Source organism: Gavia stellata, chromosome 15 (genome assembly GCF_030936135.1).
Source record: "Gavia stellata isolate bGavSte3 chromosome 15, bGavSte3.hap2, whole genome shotgun sequence".
Taxonomy (NCBI): Eukaryota; Metazoa; Chordata; class Aves; order Gaviiformes; family Gaviidae; genus Gavia; species Gavia stellata.
The window spans coordinates 23,762,233-23,788,343 of record NC_082608.1 but is presented as its reverse complement, the minus strand read 5'-3'; the positions used below and the strand labels follow the sequence as shown (position 1 = coordinate 23,788,343).

Below are 26,111 nucleotides of genomic sequence, written 5' to 3'. Positions count from 1 at the left end.
TTATATGACAAGTCAACCCAAGTGTAAAGCAAAAGGATTTCCTGTAATCAATTCTCAGACTGTAGTGGGATATGTACTGTTCAGTCCCATATGTAGCTCAGTAGGTTGACTGTAAAGCCTGTTTGGACAACTGCTGTGCCCATTTTTCAAACCCAAAACTACAGTAAGATACCAAAGAACAGAAAACTCAAATCACTAAAGAATTCTTAAGTTCTAAATTATCCACTTCTTTCATCCTGCCATTGCCGTGTCCAAATGTTTTATGAATTGTAGTTTATAATAGAAAAAGTACAAGAGAGGCATGTGCTCAGTAGCAGTTACATAGTCCTGAACTTGCTCACAGAAGGCAGTAATTGGGACAGAAAGTTTAAGGAGGGTTACCCGCTGCCTCCCCCCAGCTCGCAATGTTGACTGTTTTGCCATGCAGATGTTATTTGGTAATAAAGCATAAAGGCAGAGACTGCCAGAGACTATTTCCAGTCCCCTGCAAAGCACCTCCACCTTTGCCAGGCTATTAATGAACATTTGCCAGGAAACAATGACATAAATGGCTAAGGCATCCCTGCTTTTAATTAACCATGTATCACGAGGGAACAGGGGTACAGGGGGATGGACAGTGCTTGAAACCTGAAAAGTAGGTAAATGTTTGTGTAGAATTACACAGGATTGACAGGTCTGAACAAGGTAATTCAGGAGGTTTCTTTCCTGCCCACAGAAGCAAAGCAGTTGAAGGGGTATCTGGTAAAGTCCTGAAATTAAGAGAGATGCACAGGATGTCGTTAACGGGTATTATTTGACACAGCCTTCTCCCCAGCACTCTTTTGCTTCTGCTTCAGCTATATTTAGTAAATAGAAGCTTACATGAAGGACTCCCAGAAAAAAGACCCTTTAATAGAACTAGTATTTCCAGTTAGAAGCAGTGGGGTTTGGGGACATGGAAAATTCTTCCAGGCACCAGACAGGGAGAGCCAAGAGTTATAAAAATATTCCTTACTATACATTAGGGTTGTCCCAGCAACACAAAACCAACCATAACATTATGAAGAGTGGAAGAAAAAAGCAGCACTAAAATTTTACAATGACAGCCTTTCTTCCATAGCACTGCTGCAATTTCAGTTGACATTACTTCCACTGCAATGGACTACAGCTGATAGATCATATCCTCACATAACAGAGGACAGCACATCACTGCTTGCTTTCTTTTGGAGGCATATTGTTTCATGCAGCTCAGAACTTTAAGTCTGCAATGATTCTTTTCCATATTTCAATAAAAAGGGGGCTTCAACTCAACCAAAATAAAGACATCTCTAAATTGCTTTCCTTTTCACTCCTGTCTCCTTACAGCACAGGAACTAGAGGATGTCTTTTCCTGACCCGTGAACTGCAGAGGTATCTGCTATGCACCAGGGCTTATTGCTGGATTTACACAGCCACGTGTATTCTCATGTGAAGTGCAGGTATTCCTCGGCGTTCTTGACCCAACCCAGCAGGGCTTGGCTACGCAGCACTTTCCAGGCTTCTTGATAATTTAGTGCAGCTTCCTTGTAGTCCCAGTAGGTTTCTAGAGTCTTCATCCTGACAGAAAATGCACAACAAAAACATTTCTATTATCCTATTGGATGTAACATCACAAAATGAAAAAAGCAATCAAACAATGTGATGATGCCCTATGAGCTCTTTTATGCTACTAAGTGAAATTCTCTTACGCGTCTAAGGGAGACTTGGAGAGGTCCAGGCCCTGAAGCTAGTGTACCTAGACATTGTCAGCAATCTCACAAAAGGAAGCTCCACTACCATGCTTCATACACACTCTTGAGCAATAGAAGTGTCAGTGTTTGACTGTGTGACAACAAGTTACAGAACACTTCCATGATAGCAAAAAGTTTCGAAGCAAAGCAGAAAAGGTGGCTAGAGATAGGTGCTTTGAATTGGGTGGAAGTAGCCTTGTTTTGCTAGAAAAATGGATACAATTGCTGGCTGTAAGGGAAGGGGACAAGGATGAACAGGACAGTTGTTCTTTTCCAAGACAAAATAATGGGGAACAGTGAGACAAAGGAGAAAATAGCTTTTTATCTTCTCCCTAAAGCAAAAGAGACTCAGCAGTTTTGGTGCTCTGTTCCCCTTCCTCATGTAGCACCTGCTCCCCACAATCTCAGCAGAACCATTGGTCACTCACTCAGTGCATTATACCACTGATTTTCAAAATAGGGAAATTCAGGTCTAGAGTATCTGAACACAAATGCCTCTAAGACAATTTCATCAAGACTTTTTTCCTTTCCTTGCATTCCTTTCCCAGCCTCTTTCATCTCCCTTTGCCAAACAGTCTGTCAGCCACATGTGGCACGTAATGTTTATACATTTGACCCAATAAGAAGGGAAGATGATAGGCAACATGACCTTCATCAAGAAAGAGGAAGAGCCAAACTACTATAGGAACCCTAATCTAAAAAGTCTGAGTACCACTGCACTAACTTCCAGAACAGGCTTTCATGCTCAAAGGTAATATTGATCACAACCATGCCCCACCCCCCAAAAAAACCCCAAAAAAGGTAACAGCAAACCATCAGAAGCTGTATTTCAGGCATTCAGCACTCTGCTATAAATGTATTTCTAGAACACTGTGATATGCATAGCAAGCCATGAGATATTATCTATCCTGCAGACCTTAGGTTCAGAAAATGCAAGAGTGGAGAACCTGTCTATGCCGTTGCTGAACATGGGAGATGTATACTCTCTTACAAACCTGCCTGCGCTCTTGTCACAGCTAATCCATTTTGGTTTCTTTACTGCTTTCACATTAATCAAACTCTGTGAAACTAACCTCCGAGCTGCTCTGTAAAGTTCCATGAAAGGGCCCACTGCAACTCTGCTCCACCTGTCCAGTGGAACAGTCACAGAACCCCATTATCAATGGTGAATCATGGCTTAGAAGCATCACTGAACAGGCAAAAGACCAGCAACTATCTGAATAAGCAGCATTCAGGAAACAATACAGATCCAAGAAGGGCCAAGGTCAGCACACCACAACCAGATCCACATCCCTAGCATAGGCAAGCTGTTCCTCTCCCAGGTACTCCAACATGTACCTCAGACACGGTACAAACCACCTGCACCTTCTCCTCCACCTCAAAAACATTCTCTGGGGAGCAATATGCATGCTTACACTCAAGGATAATAACCGAATCATTCTTTGGGAAGAAACTCTCTCATGCTAGCATGCTTCTTGCACTTAAAGTACATCTGACATATTTAAGACTTTGACCCTGCCCTTCTTCACTATAAATGCATCTAATGATTTATATTTGTCCTTTATCATAGAATAGCTAGTATCAGATGCTGTTTACATCTTCAAAACACAGCTAATTGTACTTACGAGGTAACATTTAGGATAGTCAAAGATCAAAAAAGAATTATACAACACAGATTTTTGGAGCGGCTCAATTTTGTTAAAGGCAAAACAGCTGTTTTCCTTGCATTTGCTGCGGATGCACATATATAGATAGAGATCCAGATATGGATAGATATATTCCACCTGCCACTAAGCCAAGAGGAGGACTCCAATGCCTAGCTGTTCTTCATTTCTTCCTTGCTAAATATTGGTCTTTTTCCTGAATCTGCTGGCAAATCAATGGCTCTTCAACTCATATAACCGCCAGTCTGATTCAATTTAACTGAAACACACATGCGATTTTTCTAACCTAGATTATTCCAACAGACCTTAGTTTGGAAACTGTTACGGTAGACAGTAAGGGAAAATACAGCTAGCATAAAAGCAGGAGAGACAGTAAGGAGCAGCTCATTATTTTCACCCCACTGTAGCAGCTACAAGAGCACTTGTGACCACAGCCTCTTGGGGTCTCATTCTCCAAGCAGACATCACTACAGGATTTAACAGTGGATGCAACAGAAAGCTGCATTTTAAACAACTTCCTCAAAGAGCTGCCAAAATCAAACAGATTTATTTAATTAATGTTCAACTTCTACATTAAGCTGCTTAGAAATTTTCAACATATATATGGGAAAAATGCTTTCAAATTCAAAGTACATTACATCTGCCTAAAAACCTCACATGATTTGACTGTATCTCAGCTTTGGTTGGGCCATTAAGGATCTGAGCATTAGTAATGAAGAACCTGTGACTTTTTTTTGGCAGAAGTGAACACTAGTTTGCTGCCCCAGGCAAAGCCCAGTACAATCATATGATCTCCAGCCTATCCAGGTCTGCCTGACTATATTCCTTTTATGCTTCCTTTTACTATTTCAATCTTGCCCCTATGCTACTGTATAAGAGAGAGACAGAGTGATTCCAACGGCTGTGTGCCAGAGACATGAGGGGTGATCCACAGATTTCATTTTGAAAGGTGTCGCGCTCTTGGAAAAAGCCTTACACAAATCATGATTATGCTTGAAAACACTCATGTGCTCAGCCACGTGCAAAGCTGAGCAGAAATGGGCTCACAAGCAAGGCAGCCTGCAAAGAAAACTAATACATTGCTGTAATACTTTCTTCTCAGCAACAAACCCTACCTTTAACCCCATATTCAGTTTCAAACGTTTACAATCAACCCATAATGCACTTTTGAGATTACAGACATATCGCACATGAAAAATATTGACATAAGCGCAAGGCATCAACCAAAACATTACTCTCATAGAAAAATTAATGAATCGCATCCAAGAGGGCAAAAGCTCATAGATCTTCAATATATAACAATCTGCTGTGAATCCATAATGATAGGGGTCCAGGAAACCATACTTGGCCTAATCTATTAGTATCTTCTTCAACGCTTCAGATAAAATGCAGTCACTGCAGGCAAACTTTGTAATTGACACTAATTGTTAACAAAATACAGAACAAAGTCACAGAGTGAGCTAACTCAATGAGTGAGTTCCACTCAAATACGACAAGTTTTAACAGTCATGTAAGGTTTTGCAGCATTTGGAAGATTGTTACTGCATTGCTGTGTCTAGCTTGGGAGACCAGATTTTCAAAATATTATAGAAAAAATTGGAAAATTAGCTTTGTGACTTTTCCCAATGTCATCTGAGACGTGGAAAAAAATTAATCACACAGAGGAAAAGATGTAGAAGCTCAACAGAGTAATTAAAAAAGAAAAAGATCAGGATTTGAGATAATTATGATGGGTAAGTATTTTCATGGGGCAGAAAATACTACTCAATAAAAGGCTCTTCAATCTGGCAAAGACCTAACAAGCATCTGTGACATACAGTATAGAAAAGATTTTCTTAGTTAGATCAGAGGACCTAACTGTCCCACAGGCCTCTATGCAGTGGTAGGACCATCACAGGAATCGTCTAATGTACAAATTTTAAAAAGAAAATTGAAAAGGGACTAGATATTGCAACAAAATTCTTGCCAAATGTGGTGGGTTGTTGTTTTTTTTTTTTAACTGGAGAACTGCAGTAACAGTGGAACTGCACCCCTCCCATGACAGTTACTTTCATTAGGCTGACACTTCCTTACAATAATCCTCAGTCACTCCAGCAGGAAATATTTAGCAGTCACCTGGCAGAATCCTTTTGTTTTTCACAAATGAACACTAGCAAAAAATCTTAAACGTGAAGCCCAAGTGAAGGTTCTATACTTTAGTCTAGATATTTAAACCTTAAAGCCACCTGAAAGTCCTTGCATGCCTCTGTACAACAACCCATCCCCTCCAGCTAGGTGTTACTGGAACTGGAATGTCTGTACTGCAGAGTGAATGGGAAGGAGGAAGAAAGCACAATCTTAATTATGACGGCTCCTGACTACAATTTAAGAGAAAAGGGGATCAGTCATCCATTTACCAAGCCCAGCAAGAAACTCAGGGCAGGTTTATGTTACAAAGGGTTGCACAGCCAGCCACACACCAACAGCAATGCCTGGTGACTCTGTATGGTAGGTGCTACTGTATGACAAAAGAAGGCTTTCACTTCCCTCAGGTGATGAACAAGGCATGTTTTTTTCTACAAGCAGGGGGAAAAAAAAAACCCCAATGCAAAAAACCTCCTTTGCCATATTACCACCAAGTGATCTGCAAACAACAATAATACTGCAGAGTTTTTAGATAATAATTCAGATTAGCGATGGCACAACACTGCTCAATGGTGTGTCATCATTCCTTTGACAGTAAGCATGGAAAACATGAAAAAAAAAAAGATGGATTTATGTACCAGTAATTTCAAAATATTAACACGAAACAACATGTGAGAGGGAGTCAACAGAAGAGAATGAAGTATGGCAGGTGGAGGTTAAGAGGTTATAAAGAAACAAATAACATTCTAGATAGTCTAGCTAGAGAGATCAGTGAGAATTTAAGTAAGGCACAGAAGAGAGAGATCATAGAAATTATCAGAAAGGAAGAAAGAAAGTGGGACAGCATAATACAGCACTATCTGGTTCTTGGTGAAGACGTAGCTAGCTAATGCCAGCCGAACACCTCCTCCTCCTCACAGTTTCAGCTGAAAGCAAATAAACTAAATCCTGAAAAAAAAACCCTTTTGAATGTTATGCTTAGCATCTCAGCTAAGCTACACCGCTATAAATTCCTAAACTTGCCTTTTAGGAGAGCCAGCAAAGTTCTGCCCCAGTAGGCTCTCTACCTCTTCCAATTTAACAGTGCCTGCACTGATCCTCTGGAGAGAAGTGAAGAATGAAAGAGAAAGGAAGGCACAAAAACCAGGAGAAGCAGCTTTAGACACAGGAAAGAAGAAAACAAAAGAACATCAGAATCAGTATACTAGTTCCATGTAAAGCTTTAACTGCCCCAAGTATCCTAGGTCTGACAGTGGACAACAGTAGACAAAGGAAGGGTCAAATAAAGAATGATCCTTGTCCTAATATACCCTACAACTACCAAGACAAGCTGTTCAGCAAATCTGAGAGGACTACAGAATGAAATTCCCTTGATGGAGCACAAAGGATGGGGAGGCAACAGACCAAAAAGAAGACTAGAAGAGGCAGGGCAGGAACTTAGGGGCAAAGTGGGAAAAGGAAACTGGGTGACACCATAGGACTACAGCCAACCATTTGTGGGAGGAGATAACAAGATACATTTGAATGGGAAGAAAATAAAAAAACTGGGTAACAAATGCACAGGAGTTTAGAAGAAACGATTTGAGAGTGTGGGATTTCTTAACCGAAGCCCACTCAAATTCAGACTACAAGGAGGAAAGGAAGAAAAAGGAAAAAACCACATCGGTATATTGTGTAGAAAGGGAAAGGGAAGAAGGAGGAAACAGCAATACAAAGACATTTTTTTATTTCGCTTTTTAAGCGAAGAGGAGGAAAAACAAAGACTTCAAAAGGACAGCAACTGGACAAGCTGACTGGTGAGCTAGGACCTCTACTGTATAAATAGAGGTTGTGCAGCCTAAAAATGATGCCACATCTGCGAATCAGCTGGATTTTGTCAGGAGAAGCCCAGCCTGAAAAATAGTAGAGGACAAAAAAGTCAAAGGAAATTACAAAGCCACTGGAGTCTAGAAAAGCCCTGAGGTGAAGTGACTTTATGTAAGCAGCACATGATCAGCACAATGAGTCACCTACCCAACAATGCACCAGCTCATGCTCTATTCTGAGGAAATTATGATGGCTAAACAAGTGAGGACAAACTCCCACCCAAGAGAGGCTAATAATTTTACATTTAAAACTGAATTAAGGAGAAAGTGTATCTCTACTTACAGAATCAGTTGAAACCGTTTCAGCAATAGCATGGCTCATGTTGACATCAGAACTTTAAAATAGTTATGAGACACTTCTACAGACACAGAAGGTAACTGCAATCTTTAATTCATGAAACTCAAAAGCAAGCAAGATTTAATAATTAAAGATCCAGGGTGCGCTTACTTTGGCTAAGTTTATCTCATCTAATGTCTTGGTACCATTAAAGGCAAAAATGGCCTATCTCCCCTGCCTCCAGCCACATACCTCCTTCCTTTACACAGGTTTTATTATCTGTTTTAGCTTCCCATGAGCCAGTTCAGCTCATTAGTCCAATAGAAAACACAGAAGACAAGGAAATTGTTTTCTGCCACACTAGCTAGTTGAACTGGCTTACCATGAAGTTGGAGAAGTGCTACTGATACAAGGGAGAAAACAGGAATCTACAGACAGTAGCAGCAGAGACTGCTGCAGACCATCTCCATCAGCAGCTACAAGCAGTTGAATTAGCTCAACAGCTGGTATAATTGCATCCCAGAGCTGGTGAAATCATACCTGGAAATAAGTCTAAAATAAAATAAAGCTTCCAAGGCTATGGATTTGGAACGTTCTACATCCCTCAGAATCTCTAAGCCAAAGTGAGAGGTAACTATGCCCTGCTCTATGGTAGCTATTTGGGCAGGAGTACCACCAAATACATAATGCAAGTAATGCAATGCCAGACCAGATGATTACCACAAGAAACTCCAGTCTGATAAACCAAACTTGTTTCTCATAATGTTAAAGAAACCTCCAAGTATGGCTTCCTCAGAGAAAAGCTGCTTTCTGTTCTTTCCAGAAAGTCTCCATCTACATAACCCATGCATTGCAGAAAGAGTCCTACACACTATCTCACTTCACTAGCTCTTACTCCATCATACACTTAGATGAAAAGAGATTTTCGCCTAGACTTGTCTTAAATTAAAAAAAAAAAATTAAAATTTTTTTTACTTAAACTCTTCCTTCTTGTGAAACAAAGAATTCTATCAAATGCCACTAAACACCAATCAGATATCAATAACCCCATGACAATTTTTGGATGGGGGGTTTGAATGCCACCAAGGGTACAGTGCTGCAGGCAGCTGATCTAACAGCTCATGTTTTCAAAAGGAAAGATAGTACTTCTTCCTCTCATGTCCCTCTCCACTCCTTCTTCCCCAGCTGTCCACTGCCACTTTCAGACAAGACCACTTTAACTCAGAAAAAAAACCCCTGAAATGTAGAGTTTTCTGCCAAGACAGCAAGTTGAAGAAGCTTACAGAGGTGTCCAACAGACACCAGATCTAGTACAAGAGAAGGACAAGGCTCTACCGATCAGGAACAGAGTTTACCCTTTTGAAAAGTAGTAAGCCTTCAGCAGAGATCAACTGCCCCAAATTCTTACCTTAACTCCAAACAAACAAACCACCTCCAATTTCTTCTGTTTGTCATTAAGACATGAGACACAATAGCTATTTCTCCAAGGAGGTGAATAAAAAGACCAAAAGGAGAGTCTTCCTAACCCATCAAGCACATGCCACTTTTTTCAAGTATCAAATTTTAACAATTAACTTATCTGAAGTGAGATTCATGAACAGATTCTGGTATCATCACAGTATTCTTGAGTTGTATTAAGATAAATACACTCTTCTAAATATAACAAAAATGTCTTTACCGGAGAGTGTCTGGTAGATCCTCTTGTGAAATACTTGTCACCAGTTTTTGGAACGTATGAAAGAGTTCCACTTTACAGATCTTGGATCTGATAAAAAAAAGAAATTAGAAATTCTGAGGGAAAAAAGAAATCAGAAACGCACTTCCTCTTACAGCTCACAGTAGTACATCCCAGCGGAACGTTTTTGATTAAAAAAACATGTTCACTTCTCAAAGAATGTAAGAAGTTCTTCACAACTTAACTTTTCCTACCCCATCCGAGCTGCCCTCCTGCCTTTTTGTTTTAAATGTTATATTGACAAAGAGCTGCATTGCCCCTGTTGTCCCAGCCTGCACTCTGTCAGTTTGCAGAGAGAACATTTTAATATCCCCACATTGTTATCTGCGTGAGACTGCACCGTCATCAGCTCACAACTACAGCAAGGTTGAGCCAGAAGGACTAGTCCCAGAAGTGATCAAACAAGCACAGAAGGACTCTAAAGGCTTGTTCAAACTGACAAATTTCGTATTATTCAGAACAAATAAAAGAACCAGCAGAAATATCTGGAACAATGCTGTCCTCTTCACAGTGGTGACGATGACACATTCAGCAACAGCTGCAAGGCAGTTAAATACAAAGAGGCTCATAAAAAAAATAAAGGGAATCAAAGTTTGAAAGGTCTTTTAAAGATACCATATGCATCTCTGTCAGCTTAAGCCCCAAAGAAAGGGCAACCAGAAAAGCTGTTTATAAAGCATGGTTTGTTTTTGAAAGCCCCAGCCATTTTCTCTATTTAATTAAATTCTCTTTATACACCTGTCTTCACAATGACTGATTCAGTTCAACATGTGCAAGCTGATTCTCCAGAAGCATTGAAAAAAAAATACCAAAATAACCTTCCTATTTTGCTAGTATATTAAGAACCCCAAAACTGGCATGCAAAGATGCTCTAAAATTTCATCTTCATGTTCGTCTGTCACAAGTTCATACTGTAGTTTTTGGTATTTTAGTTAATTAAGCATTAACAGAAGCACATACCAGACATCTACCTACAAATTCCTTTTAGTCAGTCAGCTTTACCTTCCTTGATATTTAGTGTTATCTAGCACATTGGGGGCGGGGGCAGGGAAGAACAAACACCACCCCCCACCAATCACCCTGAGATTCCCTGAGGGGAAAAAAAACAGGGTAGAAATACAAGTCTTGTTTATTATTAAACACACACTCCCTAATAAAGCTTATTTTCATGATAGAAGTTCCTCTTGTGACCATTTATCACGAAAGTGTAAACAGTTTACTTATTCCTTGACATTGTTTTTAATCGTGATTTCCCAAGGAAGTGAGACCTTTGCAATCACAGTCTTGTAGGCCCTCTCTAAGAACTTTTGAAAGTTTTAGTGAATTTCAAGCACATGTAAAGAAAAGAGGAGGATCTCTCAACAATAATTAAGTTCCTCCAGTTTTGTGCAAACCAGCAGCTAGTAGATGGCTCTGAAGTTTTAGAGTTGGTACACAAATGCTATATAACAAATTTAAGCCTACTGAGAAAAAGGGGTTGGTTAGTTTATTTGATCGTTCACACATCTTCTGCAATACATTACACACCACATATTGAAAACTAATATTCTACAGTGCACATAAAGCCTGTCTCAAAAGACATACTAAGTCACCCAGGTCACCTGTGCTAACTATACCCCAGACACCAATACTGATCACAAACCACAAACCTCTTCTTTCCAGGGAACATTTGGAAATACTAGGATATACCAGGATAAACTTCAGTCAAGGAAGCCCTAACTTCAAGAAGCTCAGAATGTGCAACTTGTAGGCATGTGAATGAATTCTCTACAAGAATCGTCTAAGCTCTACATACCATTTTATTCACTACTGTCAGGTTTATCTACTTTCTCCCAAAAAGCCTGGGAAAAATGAACAATATGACCATTGATAAATTGGTAGTATAAGCAGTCAACAACCAAAACATGACCCTAACCCTCAAGCCAAACTTCCACAGACCAATGATCATTTTGGTCACCTCACCTAAACTGAGGGAAGTGTAGAGAGATGGAGAAATTTGTCCGCAGATGTTTACAAGTAATTTCTCTCAACCACAAGAAAAATATACAACTGTTTCTTTAAACATTAACAGTTGATAGAAGATTATCATGTTTCTTAAACAGCACAGTGTCAAGACAACAACTGGAAACATGACATGTTTTGTGTTAGGAATCTGCTGCAAGCATTTCATAACATTTCCAAACTTCAATGCAGCAAGCCACATTTCAAAGCAACACTTTTAACAATCGTCCAGGTCAGCTGGCCTGACTCGTACAGAAAAATAAATCTGTAAAAAGAGGACCTGCAACAACACACATTTGCTTCACAGTCATCAACCCAAAAAATACAAAGCAAAAAGTCTGCTAACTTCACCAATAAACAAGCTGTCTTTCAATAAAAATTGATCATAGTCCCCCACCACTGTTATCTACAACGCTCTCTTTAATCAGTGATAAAGAAGAAATAGGATAAACTTGTTAACCCTCATTCAACTTCTGTCATTCCAACTCCCCTTCTCTCCCTTACACAGTGACTCTTCCTTTTCCCTTTTTCCCCACTCCCTAGATTTCTTTCTGCTCTGACAATGCACTACACATCACAGGAGCTGACAGAGGCATTTATGCTAACAAGATATATGCATCCAGATATCACAACATTCTCACACCTGCTCTGGTGGCTCCCAATCCCCTTCTTTGTTGTACCCTGCCGGAAGCCATCTGAGGTGACATCCAGAGGTTGCTCAGGGACTGCACTCCAACTGATAGCTGTAGAGGAAAGGATTATGAACAAGGGAGATGCTGTCATCACAAAAGCAAAACTTAACACTTCCTTTCATTCTATGTGTTCATATGATACCATGCTGCTTCCAAAAATAATTCAAACTAGAAAAAGGACCGTGGTTCTCTAGGGCCAGGATTCCAGTACCCAACAGGTGAATTCTGTTTAATAAAAAGTAAAATATATATATACACACACATACACACACAGAGCTTTCATCTTAATCAGGTCCTTCAAGAATCCTTGCCTCTAAGGACTTAGAATCCAGCTTTGTAATTCTCCCCCTTTCAGGGGGATTCTACTTTCTTTTGTGCATCCTGTCTGGACAAAGCATGAAGAAATTTCTGAGTCAAATGGCTTATTTTCATATCAGGCTGTGAAATACTCCAAGCTACTTGCACCAGTCACTATGTTTTCCTTATTAATTTATTGTGTACTATTATTTTAAGTGTGTATTGTATACTCTAGATAGTTCTGTTTGATAACTGACATACGTTAAGTATCTGTAGACTTTACTTGAAAAATGTTATTACCTAGCAGTCAAATTAAAATAATTTGTTGGAAGAGATAGCAAGTGCCAACAACCTTATTCTTCACCTCCATTCTGGTCACCTTATTACCATCTTAGACTGTAAACTTCTTTATGGTGAAACTCTGCAAGCCACACCTTACAAATTTATAAATAACTAGCAAAGCATCAGTAGCATGTTAACAGAAACAAAACTGATTGACATGCTCAACCTATCCCTCCATAGCCTAACAACCCTTCCTTTAATTTCTACTGCCCTGAGATAACTTTTGTTCCGTAAGTTCTCCCATTTCTCTGCATTCCTAACAGGCAAAACAGCTGCACATGCATTAATTCTAAAGACAATTTTCACAGCTTCTCTCCTTCATGATACCACCTTGCCATTCAAGATGCTCAAAAACTACACATTATAAAGCATATTATGGAGACTGGTTATATTAATCACACTTGCATTATCATTCAACTCTATGCTGCAATTGGCATATTCTGCTAAGTGTAAGTTGTACTTGCATTGTGATTTAGGTAAAATGCTGTATCACTCTACTAAATTAAAATCCTGTGTAATGTCAAACAACATTAAATACATACAACTGGTATTAAACATTAAACCCTCCACGTGTCTGGACTATCTAAAACCAGCTGGTCAGAGGATATCAGACTCTGATAAGCAGACAGAAATTTACTTAAAAATGAAAACGTTTACTATTCTTTGATTTCTTCATTGTTATCGCAAACTTCAAAATATTAAATGGAACACATTTTTCTTTTTAAAAATACCAGCTGAAATGTCTTATCAAGCATGTTTCAATACTCAGTGTAACAGCCCTGAATTTAGAGTTTATTCTGATTTTCACCCCTTTAAGAAAAAAATCAACCTGGCGTAATTCATATATGCAAAAAAGTGTGATAAAGCATCATTCATCTTTACTTAACAGAATGAGCTGAGTAACTGTACAAAAAGAAAGGCATACACAGGAATTTAATCACAGTTGGTTTCAGATCCTTTTTGCTAAGTAAACTGGCAACATTTTTCAGTAAGTCAATTTTGTTTCCTATCTCCCAGAATCAAAATCTTTTCCTTCCTGGTACCTGTAAATAACTCCAATTTAATGAATCTGAATTCCATTAAGGAAACCTTTATTTCCATTCTATTTCATCATCAGCTCAATTGTAATAGAATAACTTCCAGTTCCAGTTAAGCCAGAAAAGTATACAACAGCAGAAGGCAGGCATGTCCAAGTTTAAAGAAACTGCTTAACCATACACATACAGTGGCAGTTCCATTGTTTATTTTCCCCAAATGAGACCATGTTACTAAATCACAACGTGACTTGCATATTCATTCATCACCATGACAAAAAATGCAATGTGCAAAGCCTCTATCAATTAAACCTTCACACTATACTACTCTGTATTCTTTCTACATTCACAGATTTCTGGAGCAATTACAAGCATAACTCAGCATGGCAAGTTTTCTGTTCATTACCAAGGAGAATGCAAAACTAACTGAAACAAGAAGTCTTTTAATATTTTTGTTTTCTTATTGCCCTCACGACTTTTGCTTTCACTGTTTATTTTCTGTCTTTGTTTAGATTATAAATTCTTAGTGGCATCAACCAAGTGTTTATTCAGTCTGAAAACTCCCTACAGGGAACTAGAGGCTGAGCTGAATAGTATTAAGAATTAAGTTCTGACCTGAAATTAATTTCCTGTTACAAGTCACACTTTGCCTTTAGCACTGGCAGTGAACGATGTTCCATTTTAGGAAACCACCAAACCCACCTAATTTCTATTTGGACTTTTGCACGCAGTTATGCAAGTAGCCCAAGTTAACTCACCTGCACTACAAGGAACAAGTTTTGTTTTGCTGTTAGTTTGAACTTCCTGAATTGCCTGACGACTATGTTCAAATCGAAGATCCGATTGCAGCAGCTTAACCTCCTGAGCAAGAAAACCATCTGGTAAAAAGGAGATGTGCTGACACCTAAAGTAAACACGGAAAAATGCAAGTGATTTTAAGTCTGGTCTTCCCAAACAAGCCAATTTTGTGCAATTTCCCTTCGTAATCCAAAACATGTTACTTTTTAATTTAAACTGAACTGAACATGAGGTACAGAAGAGAGAAGGAGATTTGGGGGCACTTTTCCCTTCCAAAAAGTATTTGTTAAAAAAAGAAAGCCACATAGTTAATTATTAAGACCTTGCCCATCCTAGAAAAACTATGATGAATTGATTTTTAAAAAGGTCTAGTTAAAAGCTAGTATAATCGATGGAGATAAAGTATGCAGGATAAAAACTGCAATATACTTCCGCAATCACAATGAAAAATAATAATTGTAAAGTATTTACATAGTCAACCACATTACTTTAACAACTGTTTTATGAACCTAAAGGCTCCTAATCAAAGACTAGAAAGATACAAAATATACTTACAGTTCCATGTATAATCTCATCTTTGTTACGTTAAATTACTGTTACACACTGAATGGGATTAGGATCATACGAGGAGGAAAAAAACTGCCTATATTTAATCATCAAAATGTTTACACAGTGCAGGAATGAATTAAGACTGAGGTTCATATTGTCAGATGTTAATAGTCTGGAAAAGTGCCTGACTTCGCAACCTAAGACTGAGGCTGTGCAAATTCTTGTCCCATGTGTTACAGAGTGAGGAAAGGATTATCGAGTAAGCTCCACTGGATAGGTAGCTAGTTTCCCCTATTAATATACTATGACCTCTTTTACAACCATCCTAGAAGGATGCAAGGTTGTGGAGAAACAGAGTTACGAAACCAAGTCAAACCCTTCAGATGAACTGGTCTAGTAACTGCCTCTTAAAGGGAGTGGTTCAGCTTCAGCTCCCCAGTTTCTTTCTTGCTCTCCTTTCCCTCCACTCTGCCCAGTTCCATTCACTCTCCTCTAATGCTTGCATATTCCTTCGTTGAACTGATTCAACCTCCAAAGCAAGAAAAATACCCACTTCCTATCTTTTTGTTGCTGGGATAGTTTTCATCAACTGAAGGATCTGAGGAACAAGAAAGCCAGAGCACAGCAGATGACTTTTGTCATTTAGCAGCAGCGCACTTCACCGCCCACATAAATCTCCCTTAGGTGACACGTGCTATCAGTGCTCTACACTCACAGCAGGGAAGAAAATGAAATCTTGGGTGTACTTCAGATCAAAGAAGCACAGAAATTTTTACCACCATGGAAATGCACATAAGCTTTGCCTTTATAGCCTAACACAACTCTTATTAGTCTTTTTCCAGCTGACCAGTACAAGCTGTCACATGCAAAGTGTCCTGAACCACTTCAATAAATCACAGAACGGTTGAGGTGGGAAGTGACCTCTGTAGGTCATCCAGTCCAACCCCTCCTGCTCAAGCAGGGCCACCTACAGCCAGCTGCCCAGGACCATGTCCAGACAGCTTTTGAGTATCTCCAAGGTGGGAGATTCCACAACCTCTCTGGGCAACCTCTGCCAGTGCTCCGTCACCCTCACAGTGAAAAAAGCGTTTCCTGATGTTCAGAGGGAACCCCCTGTGGTTCCGTTTGTGCCCTTTGCCTCTTGCCCCATCACTGGGCACCACTGAAAACAGCCTGGCTCCATTTTCTTTGCACCCTCCCTTCAGGTATTTATGCACATTGATAAGATTCCACCCCCCCAGCCTTCTCTTCTCCGGGCTGAACGCTCCCAGCTCTCCCAGCCTTTCCTCGTATGAGATGCTCCAGTCCCTTAAACATCTTCAAGGCTCCTTGTTGGACTCTCTCCAGTGTGCCCATGCCTCTCTTGTACTGAGGAGCCCAGAACTGGATACAGCACTCCAGGTGTGGCCTCACCAGTGCCAGCAGAGGTGAAGGATCCCCTCCCTGGACCTGCTGGCAATACTTTGCCTAATGCAGCCCAGGATACCATTAGCCACCTTTGCTGCCAGGGTACACTGCTGGCTCATGTTCAACCTGGGGTCTAGCAGGACCCCCTGGTCCTTTTCTGCGAAGCTGCTTTCCAGCTGGGCAGCCCCCACCATATATGGGTGCAAGGGGCTGTTCCTCCACAAGGTACAGGATTTTGCACTTCCCCTTGTTGAACTTCGAGGTTCCTACCTTTCTCCAGCCTGTCGAGTTTCCTCTGGGTGGCAGCACAATCCCCTGGCATGTCAGCCACTCCTCCCAGTTTTGAGTCATCAGCAAACTTGCTGGGGGTACATTTTGTGCCATCATCCAGATCATTAATGAAGATGTTAAACAGGACTGGACCTAGTATTGACCCGTGGGGTACACAGCTACTTACACCTCCAACTACACTTTGTCCAATGATCACCACCCTCCAGGCTTAGCCATTCAGCTACTTTTCAATCCACCCCACTGACTGCTCATCCAGCCCATACTTTCTCTATGAGGATCTTACAAAAGGCAGTATCAAATCCTTACTGAAGTCTAGCTAGACAATATCCACTGCGCTCCCCTTGTCTACCAGGCCAGTCGCTTCATCACAGAAGTTTTTCAAGTTGGTCAAACATGACTTCCCCTTGGTGAATCCATGCTGACTACTTCTGATGATTTTCTTGTCTTTCATGTGCCTGGAAATGGTTTCCAGGATTAGCTGCTCCATCTCCTTCCCAGGGATCAACGTGAGGCTGACCAGCCGGTAGCTCCCCGGGCCCTACTTCTTGAAGAATGGAGTGGCATTTGCTTTGCTCCAGTCTTTGGGAACTTCTCCCAACCACCACGATCGATCAAAGGTTAATGGGAGTGGCCTCGCAATGACATCTGCCAGCTCCCTCGGCTCTCCTGGGTGCATCCCATTAGGGCCCATGGACTTGCGCATCTCTAGTGTTCTTAAGTATTCCCTGACCTGATCCTCTTCCACCAAGGGTACGTTCTCCTTGCTCCAGACTTTCCCCTGGTCTCTAGGACCTGGGATTCCTGAAGGCTGATCTTGCTAGTAAAAACTGTGGCAAAGAAAGCATTCAGTACCTCAGCCTTTTCCACATCCTGTGTAACCAGGTCCCCCATCTCATTCAGCAGTGAGCCCACATCCTCCCTCACCTTCCTTTTGTCACCTATGTACTTAGAGAAGCCCTTCTGGTCTTTGATATCCCTTGCCAGATTCAATTCCAGTTGGGCGTTAGCTTTCCCAACCTCATCCCTGCATACAGAGACACTGTCTCTGTATTCCTCCCAGGTTACCTGCCTTTGCTTCCACCTTCCATATGCTTTCTTTTCATGTTTGAGTTTGGCCAGGACCTCCTTGCTCATCCATGCAGGCCTCCTGACATATTTGCCTGACTTCCTATTTGTCAGGATGGACCGCTCTTGAGCTTGGAGGAGGTGATCCTTGAATACTAACCAGTTTTTAAGGGCCCCTCTTGCCTCCAGGGCCTTCCCCCATATGACTCTTCCAAGCAGATCTTTGAAGAGGCTGAAGTCTGCTCTCCTGAAGTCCATGATTGTGAGCTTGCTTTTTACTCTCCTCCCTCCCCTCAGAATCCTGTTTACCATCTCATAGTCACTGCAACTAAGGCCTCCTTCGACCGTCATATCACCAATGAGCCCCTCGTTACTAGCAAGTATTAGGTCCAGCAGAGTATCTCTCCTACTTGGCTCCTCTATCTGCTATTGCAATCATTCCTAAAGGTGGATTAGGTTCAAAAATTCCACTGCTTTTTATATTGCAGAGCAGAAGGATGAGAAACAAGTATGCCAAAGCCAGAGTTGTAGAGCCACAAACTTCATCCTTTACAGAAGCTGAAGGCCAAAGTTTCATGGCAGAATTCTGAAGTACATCCCTCAGAATGCATAAAGACTACAAAAGGTAAGCTTGCACTGCACATCCAAATCAGCGTGAATGTAAGCGGTGGAATGGACCAATGAGAGACATTAGCTTGCATGCAAGTGGGAAGTGTCCCAGAAGCACGAAGTTTTGCTCAAAAAGCAACGAACTGACAATTAACACTAACAGAAGCAAGTGTTGAATGAAATCATGACTTTCCAACCTGGTTGCCAAACAGCACTCATCTTTCTAAACCTGAATGTACTGCACCGCTCCACAGCAATTTTTGCGTTAGGTCTAGAACTCAGTTTCCATGGGCTGCACAGCACACCTGAAGGCACATGATACAGTCAAAACAGTAGAACAGCAGTTTCCAAAAACCTCTACCGAGAAAGGTACATGGGATGGGCTTGTATGCATATGCAATAACCCAAATATTAACCTCCTGGAAAATTTTAAGTTTGGATCCAAGCTTAGAAAGACAACAAAGAGTAAACTTTTTTTACTACAATTCCCTCCAAAGCAAGTTTAAAATACTGCATCTTTTACTTGCTGGAAAGTAAGTCTGAAGGCAGGGTCTAAAATCAGCAAAAGATTCAGAAGAACTAAGAAGTTCATTTAAGGCTAAGTTATAAAAAGGTTTGTAAGGACAACCAGAAAGACATCCTTCACAGTGCCAAAGTGTACCTAGGCATTCATTTAGATTCAGTCAGATTCCCTTTAGGATGGACAGATTTGGGGGCTTTTTAATTTAACTTTAGGAATGCTCCTGCAAGAAATAAAAACTGCTTTTGCTCACCACCACAATTCTATGAAAAGGAACTTACAGATACTCAGAATGATTTTGTAGAGTATTGATAACTGAATAAATTAAAACTTTCCTTGACCCTGCTTGAGGAAATAAATTCAGGAAGAGGGCAAGAAAAGTTCAACTTCACTACGCTAAAAAACTTCACCACGGTGAGTTTGTGTCCTTCCAGCTGCTTTTTCTGCTGGAAGGCTTCTAGAAAAACTCAGGTGGGTAACAGCTCCATGAAGGGACAACCAAGGGGATCCTGAATCTAACAGAACTTCTGAATCTTCAAGTCTGATCCATCAACAGTAGTCACCTTTTCTCCATACTACACAGGGCTACTTTCTGAAAATGTGAATTTACGGAAATTCACATTTTCTATAGACGACTTTGGTGCAAAGTCCTGATATTTGCGTGACACATTGTCTTCCATAACTCATTCTCTCCATACACGTTATCTGATTTCCAAAGGAGAGCACTTACCTTTCAATAATGGCTCTCCGCATAGCTTCTTGGCTATATGGACACTTCCCCACTATAATTGCTGATAGATACAATGGATACTGCAGGAAATGCATCAGAAGAGCTCCTTGACACCCTAACACATTCCAGCGAGCCAGTTTATCACTGCAGGACATAGAGCACGTTCTGTCCCCACGACCTGGCTTCACTCGTAATAATCCCACACAGTGATACCCTATCCCCGGTATTCGGGCATCACCCAGCTCTCCAGGTACACATTTTGCTCCAGTTCTATAAACATCTACCACCTTTGGTCTCCCTAAGCCGGTCTCCTTACTAGCTGTTTGCATCTCTGCAGAACTTTCACAGCTCTTTGGATTTGCATCATCTTCTCGTTTCACAGATACTTGAGGAACAGCCAGGTCTTCAGTGATTATGGAAAAATAACCATCATCGTCAGTTTTCATTCTCTTGATTATATGATTACTTGCCATTTTCTCTGATTTCCTTTTATCTTCTAGACCCAAATGATCATGGTTACTTCTACACTCTGCTGATTGTCCAGCTGTACCATCTCCAGTCACTGGCTTAGAAAGCTGGTTCCCTGGTTCCCTAATTGGAATAATAGAAGCATCTCCACCTAGAACAAAAGAAGTAACGTCAAAATTGGCCAAAAACGCATCTCTCGTGACTGGAACACACCAGTAATATTACACCTACTATTAGCTTTCACACATTTGCACTCAGGAAAAATTAACTATGAGAACACGCTTTTCAAACAACATTGCCCTGTACAATGATGAATCAGAGTTCGCTGAAATTTGAGCCAATACATGTTTAATTTCAAGTTTTGCATTCTACCTAAGAAATAATCAAAAGAGCAAAATTTAAAACAAAAATTGTAAAGCAAAAGGTGCCAAAGGCATTTGACAGACTACAAGCAGTGCTAAAAACTCCCAGGAAAACTAGTCTGACCTAACAATACAAAGAATAATTAAAGAATAACCTATCAAATAAGGATGCAAATTTAATCTTTATCACCAAAACAAGCTCAAAACCAAAATTCTAAAGCTTGGTTCAAAGCAAACAAAGCCTGATAGGCACGTGAGAAAAAGGCAGTCACGAAATTATTAAATGCTATTAAATTTGAAGATGTAGATTCTATTCTCATACTGCATTAACAAAGAAAACCATCATAGCATATTCCAGCAATACTATCAAAATCATGAAAACGTATGAGCAACTAATTCACTATGTGAAGTACCAATGAGGCATATTTTGAGAGTCCTTAGACTTCTTCACTCTGGTAACAGACTAGCAGTTGAAGAACACACTGGTAAAAGCATGGTAACATCCAGACATCTGATAAGCCGGCAGATGAAGAGGTCACATTCCTACATTTTGCCAACAGATCCTCATCTTTGTGGTGCTGTTTTTTAAAAACACACAGAGAGCGTTTTCCATGACAAAATAAAAAGTTGCCTTCCATTCCATAAGAAGTTTCTGGGTTGGGGGAGTGGTGGTGTTTTGTGGGTGGGGCTTTTTTGGGAGTTTGGTTTTTGTTGGTGGGTGGGGTTTTTTTTTTGTGGTTTTTCTTTTTTTCTGTTTTGTTTTGGTGTTTTCATTTTTCGTTTGGTTTGTCTATTGTTTGGTGGTTCAGTTTTGGGTTTTTTAGTTGGTTTTTTTTGTTAGGGGTTTTTGTTTTGTGTGGTTTTTTGGGTTTGTTTTTTGGTTTGTTGGTTGTTTTTGTTTTGGTTTGGTTTTTTAGGAACTGTGGAAATGTCAATGTATTTATTAAAATTTGAATCCAAGGAGACAACATTTAAAGCAAAGCCATCAGGAGATATGACAAGACCTATGACAAATATGTTAAGTTTCTGGAAAAGAGAATAGTAGCCATTATTGTTTAAAGGGAAAGTGAAGCATTCCACTATATAATGAGCAGTATATTGGATTTGCTGAGTTCTCATGAAACACATCCAGTAAAATAAAATGCCAAATGTATCTGTGGAGGATCAGTCAAGTACATCTTAGGGCACATACTGATAACATGAGTTACTGCCACACTCTCACTCCAGACCAAAAAGACACCAAAGAAAGGCAAGGGGCAGAAAAGATTCTACAAGTGGGAGCCATGAAATTGGTCCACTCCAACATACTCACATGGGGTATGACTGGAGAAGAAAACAAATATGATATTTGATTTGAGTTTCCATTTCCCAGTTTCAGTTCCCGGAATAAAGATGCTGCATTGCTGATGGGAAGCTGCCAGCCTCAACTGATGGAAAAGATACCTATTAGGCAGAAAGTTTTCGTGAAACATTTACTTTACTTTTGATGCATGGAAAAACAACAAAAATTAGATAACCCACTAGTGCCTATTCTTTCCTGATGAAGTCTGTGAGGAGCCAATCAGTTATGCTTCTACAGATAGAAAGGATCCAACATACTCCATAAACACACACACATCATTGGAACCTTAATAACAGACCTCAAAGGGTTGGATTCAGTGGAGTTAAGTATCTCCTCAAATCGTATCTCTAAGGTTCCCTCCTCCCACTCCGTATTTTTACCAGCACCACAACTCATCCGATTCTGTGAGAGCCAGTTTAGTAGCATCAAACCACAAGAAATATACTTGTTTCTGTAGCATTACTATTCTCCTGGCTCAGTTCCTTGAACCAGCTTATCCCACGTGAACAGGAGGACTGATATGTGGGAAACAGCAAAAAGGCCACCCTTGACAGCTAGTCATCAGACCAGCATTGACATGACATAGAATCAGATTCCACTTCTTCGTATAGAGGCTCTGCAAGAATGAGGAAGAAGCAAGCTTTTGTGACAGGGCCTTAACACTACCTAGAAGTGTAAAGAACATGTGGACGTTGCATTGTGGGACATGGCATAGTGGTGTTGGGTTGATGGTTGGACTTGATGATCTTACAGGTCTTTTCCAACCTTAATGATTCTGTGAAAAATTAGGTTAAACTCCTGCTAACAAAGGGAAAAAAAGCATTGCCTTACACAGAATTAATACTGTCTCTTTCATTACATTCTCATCCCTGAAGCTGCAAAATCTGGCTATTTCAGCTATAGGTCGAAACCATTTGTATCACAACAACCAACCTCAAGTGGCACTGAATAACAGCATGTGAACTTCATGCCTCACCTCTGGAAGCTCCTTTTGGCCACAATTTCAGCGTGACTGTCATTCAGAATGTCTCCTAAAGCAATAACCCAATGAGAACAGTACACATAATTACTGAAAAGGAGATGAACAAAGGAAACAGAATTTGACATATGACAGTTTTCCAGATTTGTTAGCATTTAAAGGTTTAACATTGGTATTAAGTTATTCCAAGATACTTAAACTTCCAATCACTACAAAAGGAAGTCAACAGCCTACACAAATGAAGGATAAAAGTCTTCACTCTGCAGCAAGTCAGAGACTTGTTTAAATACCACATTTTAACTCTACTGATATCTGAAATCCTTTGAATTGAACAAACATTGGCGTCCTTCAAAACCTTCCTGATGTTTGTTCTTAATAGTAAATCTTTATATTCTCAGAGTAAGCATAACATCCAGAAAATTTCAAGTGTTTAAGCTTTTGGTTGAAGTTTCTTGTTGCACTATGTCCTACAATTTAAATTGCTTTTCTTGCAAATAATTCTGACATTTACCAGGTTTACACATGTCATCTTCAAACTTCCTGCAGGGTCTACCTATTGCAGTATCTAAAGGAACAGGATCAGTAGATCAGCTTTTATTTCAGGACTAAAAGGCCAGGTGATAGAAGTCCTCTTTAACAGTTCTAAAAGTTTAAAAGTTCTCTAACAGATAACCATTAACATGACCTACCAACCAAGTTAATTTAAAAAGAAATGAACGTTATCATAAGAGGAAAATATTTTGTAAACTTAAGATCACTAAAGACAAACAACAGAGAGAGGAACTAGCTTTATTTTTTTCTAGTCAAATTTCTACTTTGATTCTTAATACCTAGATTGCAAGTAGTACAACAGTTTAATCACAATTTTCTCAAATCAATCAGAAAAACGTCTGTACCAATAATCTTCTAAGACAGCTAAGTCACAAGAAACAGCCACAAAAATCTAAGATACAGAATTTAGTTTCTTCTCTTTTGCTCCACTAAGTCATTTGAATATGAAGGACGTTATACAGAACGCGAAACAGCTTAAAACTGATGCATGCAAAACCGTTTCTCTTATCTGGCTCTACTCCTCCTCTGAAGTCTCAAGAAGGTAGAAAGCTCTGTACCTACATACTGACAAACACATTTCCTCCTTAGTCACTTTTCAGCATTAATTACTATGGCTTCTCCCCTCTCCTAGAAGAGACACATACATTCTGAATAAAAAAAATGGACATGCAGAGCAAGGAGAGTCCTACAATAAATGGTAAGAAATGGTAGCTGTGGGAAGTCATTTATTGTATGAACACTTAGAACTACCTACCTGCAGAACATACGGTAAGGGAGAAAAAGCCTGTTAGTACCTTTCTAGTGTCACCTGTAACTTAACTCAGCAGTAGTATCTTTTGCATCAGACCACAATAAAACTAAACTGTAACAGGTGACTGAAGCACAATTATTTTGCTTATGTTTTGCTTTGCTTTTAGTTATGAAGTCTTTGGGTATGCAGACTCAGGACCTAAACTACACATTTCCACATATAAAAACTTTATTCACCTTTAAGGCAGCAAGTGCAGCAAACTTTCAGGGAAGCCATTCTGGCTGCCAAAGCCCCTGTCTTCTTGACGAGGTGAGGTCTGCCTTACATTTCTGGCTTCAATCCACAAGTCTGAGCTCAACGCCTTGGACATTTTAATTGATTTTATGACACCAGCAAGAAAGAAGGTAGCATAGGTAGTCTGTTCTTTGATTTTACACCATACTTACCAGTTTTTCTCATTTTGTTTTGGCCAATACATTTTGTTCCAGTTCCCATAGCAACAACTTCCTTCGTTACTGAAAAAAGAAACAACATTAACCAAAGGAACTATCGCCAGAAGCATTGCTCTCATACAGTCATTCTGGTAAGACAACACACAGAGCATTGTGTAGAACGGAAGGTACAGGGAGGCAGGCCATGCAACATTCCTGAAAGGAAAAGCTATCAGCTGGAGAACTGAACACAGTAGGCAGAAGCACCAGTGCTAGGAAAAGTCTGTGATCCCATAGCAGGAATGCTAACACAGGCTTGATATGCTAGACAACACACAGTGGACACAGGTATAGGATTCCTCAAACACATACGAAAGAAGCATGGGATACGACCTGCATGACAACATAAAAGTGCCAGTAAGGGAAAGGAAGATGATGGTGAACTAACACAAACGCACAATGTAATAACGCAGTCTGTTAAAGGAGAGACCTTTCTAGGATTCTTTCAAATAGTAGCCGAACACACTTTTTACATTAGGAATTCAGGTCCTGCCTAGACTTTTGCCATTTATTGAACAGCCAAATGTAGGCTTTCAGCTTCTTAGTTACAGACAGAGAACAGCATTTCACTATAACCATCTCCTTCCAGACAGAAGCTGCAAAAGCTTTTACAATCACAAAGAGTAAAGTATTTGGATGGAGACAGAAATGGGACAAGAAGAGGTGCATGTTTTTTTTTTTTTTTTTTAACAGGTATCTTGGAAAAAAAATAAATAAAGGAAAAAAGCATCAAGGACTGTCACCTCCTCTACCCTTCTCCCCCTGGCCCCAATCCCCACAACTCATTCTTACCCTGCAGATTCCCTGGACTAGCAAGAACCTCTCTTTGGGTTGCAGACTCCACTTTGACAACAGCTGCCAGTGAAGTCCATTCCCTGTTTGGATCTGGTTTCCCCTGCTTAGGGAGTCTGGTCCTATAATGCAGGTAACATAGCTCAGCAATTTCATCAGCTGACCACATGGCTCCTGGTGCGAGTGCAGGTTCTAAACAGAATTGGATTCCATAATAACACTGATTAACAAGCCCCATCTCTTCAAACCCTACTGCCTTGTTCTGCATGACACCTTCCTATAACAAATTCCGATATTCCAGGCCTAACTGCATCACCCCTTTCGGGATTATTTATAAGAAATATATCATATGAAATAAAACCTCCTTTTTTTCCAAATCCTTACGAATAAAAAACAATGCTAGAACCCTCATAGTCCGGCAGCAGGCGAGATTGCCGGGTTCCCAAGGTTCCCACTAGGCAGCAGTCACCAGTGTTCACCACACCGCCGTCCCCGTGCGGTCCCTGCATCACACCCGAGGCGCCCGGCGCCACCACACTCCTTCCGAGGCCTCCACCCTGCCCCAGCGCCCGGGCAGCGCAGAGCTCCACAGCCGGGGCAGCCAGCGCCCCGAGTGAGCTGGTCTA

General features: G+C 40.4%; 1 protein-coding gene across 1 annotated transcript; it reads right to left on the bottom strand.

The window, feature by feature from the left end:
* Positions 1–892: 892 nt before the first annotated feature.
* On the bottom strand, positions 893–25,654 carry ADAT1 (adenosine deaminase tRNA specific 1). The gene is made up of 9 exons (XM_059824847.1): positions 25,486–25,654; positions 24,649–24,717; positions 22,897–22,951; positions 21,891–22,021; positions 19,749–20,367; positions 14,538–14,683; positions 12,058–12,157; positions 9,357–9,443; positions 893–1,575 (listed from the first exon to the last, which is right to left on the bottom strand). The coding sequence occupies exons 1-9, from the start codon at positions 25,652–25,654 to the stop codon at positions 1,443–1,445; spliced, it is 1,509 nt and encodes a 502-aa protein (XP_059680830.1). The 3' UTR covers positions 893–1,442.
* Positions 25,655–26,111: the final 457 nt, after the last annotated feature.